General features: G+C 41.0%; 1 protein-coding gene across 1 annotated transcript; it reads left to right on the top strand.

Annotated features, from left to right (window-relative positions):
• Positions 1-2243: 2243 nt before the first annotated feature.
• Positions 2244-3327, top strand: LOC101779259 (two-component response regulator ORR12). The gene is made up of 5 exons (XM_004974590.1): positions 2244-2379; positions 2659-2705; positions 2851-2931; positions 3081-3151; positions 3246-3327. Exons 1-5 carry the CDS (start codon positions 2244-2246, stop codon positions 3325-3327), a joined length of 417 nt encoding a protein of 138 aa, XP_004974647.1.
• The last annotated feature ends 7367 nt before the right edge of the window (positions 3328-10694 follow it).

Here is a 10694-nt window from a genome sequence, read left to right as displayed (position 1 = left end):
AGATATGTTACAGGTGTGTCGTTTTCGATTCTATTGACAGCGAAATCACGCACCAGAGACGATCAGTATCTTGCAGGCATGGGGATTTTCTGTTTCAAAGATCTTAAAGATATGGTATTAGAGACATGCAAGCTTAAATCCCACTCGATGCCTAGCTGCATCTGGTGCGAGTGTAGGCCAGCGCCAGATCTCTGCAGGCAGGAGAGGAAGAGAGAGATTAAGAGGGGCTAGATCGTAGTTGTATTAAAACAATGTGTGCCCCAAACAAACATTCATTTTGAAACTAGGTTTCCATATGGCAACATAGAACCATTTAAACTCCGTTTTAGGTTTTCATCACTGTTCTACGGGAAATGGGGGGGGCAAGACGGTTTGTCAAATTGTCACGATTCAAGACGTGTGGGGATACTTCCAAACAACGGCACCCCAAAATTAACTATATGTTGGATATGCGCGGAGTGCCTGAGTTTGGTTGCATTGACAATAAAAACACAATGGCTTGAGAGAAATTGGAATTGTTAACAAACTTTCACATAAATGTTAACCATTAACACAATGGCTTAGAAAATGCATTTGAGTCAATTAATCAGACGGTGTTACGTGGTACCGTCTATTTTAGGGTCTAAAACAGGCAGCTTTTCTTAAGGCAACATTTATTTAGGCTTTTAGTCGATAGTGGAAAAAAGAATTGTGTGCGATATCCAGATTGCAGATGCATTTTGATCCACCATTTGGAATATCTCGTTGGTTTTGACCCTTTCTGGCATGGTGCTAGCTCTAACCAGTCACTAAGCATGTGCCAATTGCCTAATAGGATGATCACAGCACTTAGTGGTTTGGATGTGTCATCAAGTGTGGTAGCCCTTAGTGTTTAGCACTCCTACCACTCCAAATGGGCCAAGAGGGAGGTATTTATAGCCTCAACCACTAACTAATTCTTGGTCCAATGGCTCTTTCAAAATTATGACGTCCAGGATTTTTTTTATTTTGGAACAACAAACACTAATTAATAAAAAAATTTCTGTATTCTAAAATATTTGGTAGTTTTATAGTTATCAAGATCTTTATTGTATTGAATAATATTTTCTAAAGTAATACAAAAAAATATAGGATATATAAATTTTTTGCATTCATGCCATTGCATGCAATTTTTATTTGCTTAGAATAGTTGTTTCTGAATTTCGTAAATTTATCCAGGCTTAATTAAATTCTATTTTCTTGATTTTTTAAATTTTTGTTGAGTAGTAACCGCTTTTCCGTTATTGTCAAAAAATCTCCTTTTAGATCTGAAGCGGTCATGAGATTGGGCCGAGCCCTTTCCTACCCCTAACTCTAGGGACCAAGCCCAGTCTTCAGCCGACAACAAATTGGCGCTTTGGCGAAGGTATCTGCGCGAAACCTTCATTTGCTTTGGAAGCTGGGCCCATCCCAAAACGTCCTCGATAACAATATGTTTGTTCGTGCCTTTGCTTCAGGTTGTGAATCAGATAAGGAAAATATAGGTGTTACACATTAATACAAAAGTGTTAGTAACCATCATATCATGGTATGTGGAAAAGGATAAGTAATGTTTTGGTAAATGTAAGCAGTAATTTTTTTTTATGCTGGATCCTTGAAAGAAGAAGGACCAAAAACTTGATGTATTATACAATATCTAACCATCTATAGGATATCTTGTCTTCTCGTGTTGCGAGACATGATAGCTGGCTCTCATTTTTATCTTTTGGCTCGACCATCTTAAGCCTTCCGTCGGCATCGCTACAAGTCATGTTATGGATGGATATTGTAGCTATACCGATACCTTTGCCGTCCATCAATATAATGCGCCAAATCTTGGGGTGGCATAAATTTGTGCTATTATATAAAATAGGTCGGTTGCGCTTCATCTTCCTCACCGACATCACACAAACAACTTATACCTGTGGAAAACGATATAGGTAATGTTTTGGTAAAGGTAAGCGATGATTCATTTATTTTAACAATATTTAACCATCTGTTGTGTTGCGAGACATGATATGATATATAGCTGCCTCTCATTTCTATCTTTTGGCTTGACATCTTAAGCCTTCTATCAGCATCGCTACAAAGTCACGTACGTTATAGATAGATATTGAGCTAGACTGATATCTCCGCCGTTCATCCATACTCTATCCTGAGCAATTCTTCGGGTGGCATCAATTTGTGCTATTATATAAATAGGTATGTTGTGTTTCATCTTCCTCAACTTATAACACTGGTTTGCAATGTGGGCTTCTAATGATGGAAATGATCCTGTGGAGACTACCAACACAATTGGTTCTCCTCGTGTGCTCTTAGTTGATGATTCTCCATCTGATTGCCTTAGGACCTGCGTCCACTTAAGGCGCCATAATGTTCTAGGTATGCCTTGGTATATATTATGAATTTTCTACGTATTTTAACATGCAAAACAATCTTTGAACAAGTATTTCTTTCAAAGCTTCAATTCTTTTCCGCCAACTTTAACTGCTTTATGGGGCACTAATATATCTGTTTTGGATCAGATACAACTTGAACTGTAGCATCAGTAGGAAGTTAGAACCATTAAAGTTAGATTACAGTTTATGTTACATTTTGAGTTCTCCGTCCTCCTAACTACCTTACCTGTTTTCCTAATTTTTTTTGTGATTGATATTTCAGTGACTGCTGTCAAATTCCCATGGCAAGCCTTAGAGCTCTTGAATCAGGTATATTATTAGTTTTTCAAATCCTACTGGACACAATCTTTTTTCTATCTATTCTTTAAATTTGTTTTATTTCTCAATATTTTTTTCTTGTAATGTCCTGTTTGAGGTGAATGTGCCTATGAACTATGTTTACGTTTCAACACAGGAACATGTGGTGAACCTAGTTCTAACTGTGGATCGAATTCTAGATCATATGAGTGGATATGATCTACTGATGGAAGTGAAGGTACAACACATCCACTGGAAAAAAAAGAACTCCTAAATTTATTTTTTCCCATTGGATTCCTCTTTGTTTGCTGAACAAATTTAATCTCCAGTGTATTTAATATTCTGAATATAGTTCGGTAATGACCAAATATTTTATCTTCCATCCAGAAATCACCAAAGTTAAACCATCTCCCTGTGGTGATTATCTCCGATGATATGATCCATGAAAGGGTCAAAAGGTAAGTAAGCACAACATCATCGGTAAATTCCATTAGTTAAAATGTTAAACATATGTGTTACTCCTATATGAGTAATAAAACTATATTTGTGCAGGTGCTTGGATGGGGGAGCCAAGGACTACATCCAAAAGCCTATGGAGTATAGTCATGTTACTCGCATTTTAAGCTACATTTGATGTAGAAAATAATGGCAGTAAACAAAAGATGGAATAAAACTTCCATATATATGGGACTACCTATCTCGCATCCTATTAATCAAATATGTAAGCCTTAATGTATTATCTCATTACCATCTCATGAGGTGTGCTTTAATTAATTGGCCTCAACTGGTTAATAATACTATTATGTTCTCTGAATATTTGAGTATTGTTAATGTTGGTCACTGGGTTCTTCTCTGAATATTTGAGTATTGTTTATGTTGGCCACGGGGAATATAAGGCCGAGTATCTGGTGTGTATGTAGTGATGTGCTTTCCTCTTGTACTGCATAGTAATGTTTGTGTCTCTTGGTGACTTGTGTGTTCACAATAGAAATTCAATTCAAGTAAGAACGGTTCCTCTGCAGTTATTGCAGAGGGACTCGGTCACTGTTGCATGGGTCCAATCATGGTGGGTCCATGTGTCAGGGGGACAAGTCCCCTGAGGTAACTGCGGAGGATCTCCGTTTTTTCATAGGCATGGTTTGGGGAGCGTTTGATACGAGATGCTAAACTTTAGCAGCGTCATATAAGATATTTGGATGCTAATTAGGAGAACTAAATATAAACTAATTATAAAACTAATTGCACATATGGAGTCTAATTCGCGATACGAATCTGTTGAGGCTAATTAATCCATCATTAGCAAATAGTTACTATAGCACCGTATTATCAAATCATGAACTAATTAAGTTTAATAGATTCGTCAAGCAAATTAGACTCCATCTATACAATTAATTTTGTAATTAGTCTATATTTAGTATTTCTAATTAGCATATAACATCCGATGTGATATGTGCTAAACTTTAGCGGAGGTGGTTACAGATGGATGGGTGCAAGAGGATGGTGATCTCAGGACGTGACTAGTAGCATGGGATGGAGATGGAGGAGGGCTGCTCCCGGGCCCTCACCGGCGGTCGGCGTTGGAGCGCCCTTTGTATAGTTGCACATGAACTACTGTCTGCGCATCCCTGTTCACACCGCAAAGGCAGCACGACCAAGCCGGCATGTTACGAACCCATCTAGGGATTAGATTTGCTTTACGTCCTTGGAAAGAAAAAGATACCATATCCAACACGATGTTTACGGGGGCGAAGACCAGCGAGGGCGGTGTGCAGGTGTTGGGCTAAAAAATTTTGGGCCATGTTTAGTTTCTCAAAACTCTCAACTTTGATACTATGTAAAAAGAAGATTTCCTATCACATCAAACTTACGGTACATGCATGAAGTACTAAATGTAGACGAAATCAAAAACTAATTGCACAGTTTTGTTGTACTTTGCGAGACGAATCTTTTGAGCCTAATTAGTCAATATTTGGACAATAATTCACAAATATAAACGAAACGCTACAGTGTGCTACAGTGCTATAACAGTAATTTTGCACCTCCAAACTTTGGGCAACTAAACAAGGACATTGTTTAAGCTTTCTGACAGTTTCTTAGCGTGAAAAGCTAGGAGTTCAAATAAATAGTGAACTTCTTGAAAGATTAGGAACTCAGAAAATGAGTTTACATGAAAAACTTCGTATCATTTTGAGTCCAGAAAACTAAACACGTCGTCTAAAAGTTATTTATTGTTGGTTTTTCAGAACAAAAGCCAGCAGCAGTTTTTTAGCTTCCAAACTACTAAAGAAACAGGCCTTAAACAGATTAGCTCGTTATTGTGGGAGACTAGAGGGGTCTCTTGCAAAGAAACAAGTGTACGATAGGGTCCATTAGTATGATTGGGCCCCTCCGCCCATGGACCAAGCTATCTCACGTTTCAGCGGTGCAGCCGGTGCTTGCTGGTGCTGCAGCGTTTCATGTATCCCGTCTACACTCAGTCACGCTCACACGCTCCTACTCCCGTCGGGAAAAGCCGACAGAAGCGTTAAACACGTGCCGTTGAACAAACCGCACCAGCTGTGGCACATCCACCACGCATGGAGCAACCCTAATAAATTATCCATTTAACTCCGATAAAAAAATTCCTCTCTATATTAAGTTGCTTATTCCAACACACTATTCATTTCCCACTCTTTAAATTTCAATAGCCAGGTTCCTCTCTAAAAATCTACACTCTCCATCCAATCCAACAGCATCTCCATTTCGTACTACAACAAACTCCATTTTGCAGTCTCCAATTTTAGCGTGGGACCCACATTTGGCAAGCCAAACTTGCTTGTTAAGTTTGAAGAGTGTGGGTAAGTATTTAGCAAGCTGAATGGGATAGCCATTCGGATAGCAACTCTGTTAAAGCATACTTTTCCAGCAGACTTACCAAAATTTGACTCGAAGAGTGGGATAGCTATTCCCTTGGAGATGCTCTTACGTAGCCCCATTGGCCTCATCCTTGTTCCATGTAGGGTCCAGGCTTTAAGGTATGTTTGTTTGTGTGAGATGTAGTTCTTGGATTTTTTTTTAAAAGAGCTACAGCTAGTTTTGTCTAGAAAAGTCAAAAGTAACTTTCAAAGATGTTTTTAGCTTTCAAGTTTTAAAAAGTAAAAAACTTTGAAAACATTTTTTTAACTTTCCAGAAGTTGTGCTTGAAGTTTGCTTTTTGTTTGATCGTATGATTTTTCACGTTGAAAAGTTGCCTAGAAGCTCAAATAAACGTACCCCAAATCATGCACTTGACCATCGTGATCCCATTCGTTGGTGGTATGCGTCAGCTTTCTCTTACAGAAAAAAAAATATTTTTCATCCCTACGTGACATCCATTATCTTTTAATTGGCGCAAATCAATCCATTATTTCCTTAACTAATTAAATTAACTAATTAAATCGGTACACTAATCATCTCTACTTAGGTTTAACTGTGGTTTAGTGCCATCTGACAGCTGTTTAAATTATAATCATTTGCCCAATCACTGCTTAGACACGTCATTATTGCTAACATCTTCCGTGTACTTATATACTACTATGAATAAAGAATCTATTCTAACTTAAATATTTTAGACGCTAATAAGAGTCTAGTATGAATCGGTTTTATTATTATTTTTATTTTTCCCCCTTTCTCCTTTGTTGTGCTTCGATGACCATCCTGGTCGGTATGATGATTGATGAGCATCGTGATGCCGCATCCATGCATCTGTCAAACTTCGCTCAGTTTCAAGTGTACAAGATTTTCTCATAAAATTTATATTTTATCATGATAGCATTGATTAATCAAATAATTGTATAGCTAAAAAAATGTCAGATGGCATGAAACTATTTAACAACCGAAACATGGAGGAGGATTAGTGCATCGATTTAGTTAGTTAAGAGATTGATTTGTACCGATTAAAATATAAAGGATGGAAGCCACACTTTCGTGATATTAATATCCTTCTCTTAGAGCATATCTAGTAGTTTTCCAATAAATATTTTCTAATACTAGTTAATAGAGATATCCCAATATCACTTTCAATGTTATTGGGAGAGTTGCTTTTGCAGTATAATCTCATCCCAATCCAACTACCGTATTGGAAGAGTCACAACTCCTTTATTTTAGGGAGAGTTGGGGTGAATTGGGTTGTCCCAATAATTATTGGGAAAAGATAAAGGTAAAGGGAGACTGCTGGAGATCCTCTTAGAGCATCTCCAGCAGATTGCTTCACCCCTAATACCAAAAATCTACCATTTAGGAGATATTGGAGATGAGAGAGAGTTCCAGCCAATCTCTTCCCCGATACCAAAATTTTTTTGGCTGCTAAAAACTCAGCTCCTTGATGTAGGGGAGACGCAACTCTATCAAGTGCTCTCCCCTATCGACAGTTAATTTGGCGCGTGGAAGTTTCCGAATGGGAGATGCTCACCTCATCGAGCTCCATGGCACCAAATTTGCACGTGTAGCTGTAGCCGAAGTGCAGCCCCACGGCGTATGGGAGTTTGGCAGCCGTCGCGGGAAGGAGGAGACAACATGTGCCACTGTTGCACGTTTGCCTCGCCGCCATGGCCCAAGGCTGTGACAAGGAGCAGCTTTGCCCACACTCCTCTTCACCAGCTCGATCTTGGTGCAGGGGCAAGGAGGAGGCTGGACCAGGGCGGGTGAGCGGGTGGAGGTGAGGTGATGTCTAGCATGTGGGAGCTTGCCTACCACCGTGGGTAGGAGGAGCCGGCAGGTGCCGCCGCCACTGGTGAAGCCGAGAGGGTGGTGGATCTGAGCGGCCGCCGCCAGCGGAAAGGGATGGTGCCGTCGCGGGTGAGGTCGGGAGGGGACGTGGCTATCACGGGTGAGGCCAAGAGGGGTGGTGGAGATGAGCAACGGCTGCCACTGCCAGGAGGGTGGGGGCAGCGCAAGCGAGGCCGGTGTTAGTGCGAGGCAGAGAGAGGAAGAGTGGAGGAGGAGGAAGGACCGGAAGGGGAGGTGGGGACTTAGTGGAGGGGATGAAACATTTACACACTGACAGGCGAGGCCCACCTATAAGGAAGGATTTTGGAGATGATCTTTTGGTAGTCTGCTGTAGCAATGGACTCTAAAAACCCAAAAACTGCTATTGGAGATGGAAGAGAAAATATTTTTGCAATAGGATTTTGGTAACCTGTTGGAGATGCTCATACTGACTACCAACCACTCAAATAGGCCAATGGGTTGAGACCTGCGTTGTTGGTGAGCTACGCGTTCACAGCGCTCTGCACTCTGCGCGACTCAGGCCCCATTTGGATGGATTTTTGAGAATCTGGAAGCTAGAAGATGACCTGCTTCCAATTAGGTCGGATTTTGGAGAAGATTCTGGAATTTAGATTCTCGGATTCTCACAATTCCAAAATCCGCAGCCAGGTTGCTTCCAGCAGCTACTGGATCGCAAAATTACAATTCGTCCCACCCCCAATCCATTCCAGCAGTGTCCCGTCCTCTCCCCGGCTTCCATCCGTCCGCATCTCCATCCTGCGTTGCATGCCAGGCTCGCTCGCCTCCCGCATCTCCAACCTCTGCCACCTCCTCTCCCCGTCTGTCCCCGCCCAAGAGCCGACGCGCGGCCTCCTCCTCTATTCCTCACTGCCCCAGCTCCCTTTCCTCCCTCCTCGCCTTCTCATGCTGTCTAGGCCACTCGAGATTGGATTCATGCAAATTGCTGTATTCGGTCCATGATGCATGAGCTGCTAATTCAAGGGGATGGAGATATGGTGGAAATTGTGCCAGCTGATGAAACTGCTATCATCGTTGTAGCCGATGTTCCATTCTGGGAGTCTGACAAGGTGCGATGTTTGTCTGGAAAAGTTTGGGAAGAAGATGAATTCATGGATGTTGCAGGTTTCTTGTTCCAGACAGGTCAAGCAGATGATGAGGAAGCGTAGATGAAAATGTTTCTATCAACTGACTGGTTAATTTGTATTCATATGCAATGAGTCAAAGATGACAATATGTAAAAGCTGATGAACAATTCATCGCCTTAGATAGCCAATATCTGATGATATCGCCTTTAGCACAAAAATATAAATAAATATGTTTTCATTTAAAGAAAAAGTATTGCCGATGGAAGTTAACTACATCAATAAACTTTGTCGTGCGAGCTTTTTCATATTGATGGATTACAGAAGCCGATGATTGTATTCATCATCTGTAGGATAGCCGATATCTTGGGATATCATCTTTAGAACAAAAAATACAAAGAAAATACAAGAGGAAGTGCAAGTTTGATGAGGAGTGAAGTCCTTATATTCCGGCATCTTCGAGAAGCTAGCTGGAGATGGTAACGGAGGCACGTCACGAGGATTCTTCTTGCATCGTGACCTCCTGGCTTCACAAAAGAGACAGCGAAGGGAAGAAGCATCCTAGTCTATTTCATGAGAATTCTTCTAGCATCTGGTGGTCATGGATTTTCTATGAGCTTCAAGTATTATTAGCTTCTAGCCTACGAGTCCTATTCTTTGAGCCATAGTTTTTGGTGATGAGAGGTGCTAGCGCTGGTGGTCTATTTATAGCAAGATTGCTGGTATGCAGTCAAGGTAGTACATAAGGCTCATGAGTTATAACGGCAGGAATTTTTCAGCTTTAGATATCGCCAGAGTAATAGTGTACCCGTGAGGTTTGGCCTGGTCTAGAGTGGCAAAGATGATTCATTGCATCAGGTCAAGAAAAGTAAAAGTGGCATTGAAAGGTCGCTTTCAAAGGGTGAAATAATTGTGCACAAGTTGAGGATAGAGATTAAAGCAGATCAATTGTTCTTTACAAGACCTTTTCAATGACCTCTATCGCGCACAGGCAGATCTGGTCAACATCAGCTATCAGCTGCAGGTTTTCATCGTCAGAGCCTGGGATATCATTGACTTGTAGATGTTAACGACGCACTTGGTTGATAGAGGTAGCCAAATCTTTGTTCTTTTCCTGGATTGGAATGGGATAAACATTGAGCCTGCCTTGAGATTTTGAGATTGCTTGGTTCACTTGGTTTAGTTCAAGCATCACTTGGTCTCATTTTGCCTTTAGGGTCTTCAAATTGTGTTCTTCAAGAGAAAGAGAGGCGCCAAGTCTGTCAACTTCTTGCTTTAGTTCTTTGGCTTTTAGCTGAATGGCATTTAATTGAGTGCTAGCTTGACGATTAGCTTGCCTATCGGCTATACGCTTTTTGGCTCCCTGGACTTCAGAATAGTGTGACTCAATGAAGGTTGCAGGAGTCAATAATGAGATTAGTTCATCAGTCAGATGAGTCCTGATTTGCCTCAATAACCTCTGGATTGGCTCAGCATTTTCTAGCAGCACAGATGTGTCTTGATGTAGTAGCTACAGGATGGCTGATAGCTAATCTCTGATGTCTGGATGGTTCTGTACTGAATGGCTTGTGCCAGTATCTTCTTCATCTGCAAATTCTTCTATGCTAACAAGAAAAGGTCTGACATTGATGGATTGGCAGCCTGTGGAGAAAGTTGTTTAGATCAAGAATCAAATATTTCAATAGGTGGAGATAATTTACATACCTGGATAGGGATTTCTTGTTGCTGAATGCCATGTTCAGAGTCTTCCTCATCGGCTGTAATCTTGGTGATTGCATAGCCGTTGGGGCATTTCTAGCTAAGTAGTCTTTTCTTCAGCCGATGGTTCGCCCTGCAAGTAAGCATGGATTAGAATATGTGTTAAACACAGAAGCATTGGGTTGCATGGACGAAGATATTACCAAGGTGATTTCTTGGATCAGCGACTGCTGTCGGCTTGGCACAGGATGGTCTTCTGGGATTTCCATGTTCAACTGAGGAGCCGATGCTGATGCTAATGCCGATGCTGATGCTGATGTTCCCATTAACAACTGATTGAAAGAATCCATCAATGCAAAATAAGGAGAAATTCATAGGTGGAGTTAATGTTGCTATACCATTGAGACCATTTTCTTCAACCGGAGATGTGTTTCTTGTTGGGTTGCTACTGATTCTTCTGGAGTTCTATTGGTTG

The sequence above is a fragment of the Setaria italica genome, chromosome VI (assembly GCF_000263155.2).
Source record: "Setaria italica strain Yugu1 chromosome VI, Setaria_italica_v2.0, whole genome shotgun sequence".
Lineage (NCBI taxonomy): Eukaryota > Viridiplantae > Streptophyta > Magnoliopsida > Poales > Poaceae > Setaria > Setaria italica.
Note: the sequence above shows the minus strand (reverse complement) of the source record. Positions and strands in the feature narration are given on the sequence as shown.

Excerpts from the sequence above, each read along its gene's own strand:
- LOC101779259 (XM_004974590.1), top strand. The coding sequence starts at position 2,244 with ATGTGGGCTTCTAATGATGGAAATGATCCTGTGGAGACTACCAACACA. Across the intron at positions 2,932-3,080 it reads ATCTACTGATGGAAGTGAAG|AAATCACCAAAGTTAAACCA; the intron begins GTACAACACATC and ends TCTTCCATCCAG. Across the intron at positions 3,152-3,245 it reads ATCCATGAAAGGGTCAAAAG|GTGCTTGGATGGGGGAGCCA; the intron begins GTAAGTAAGCAC and ends ATATTTGTGCAG.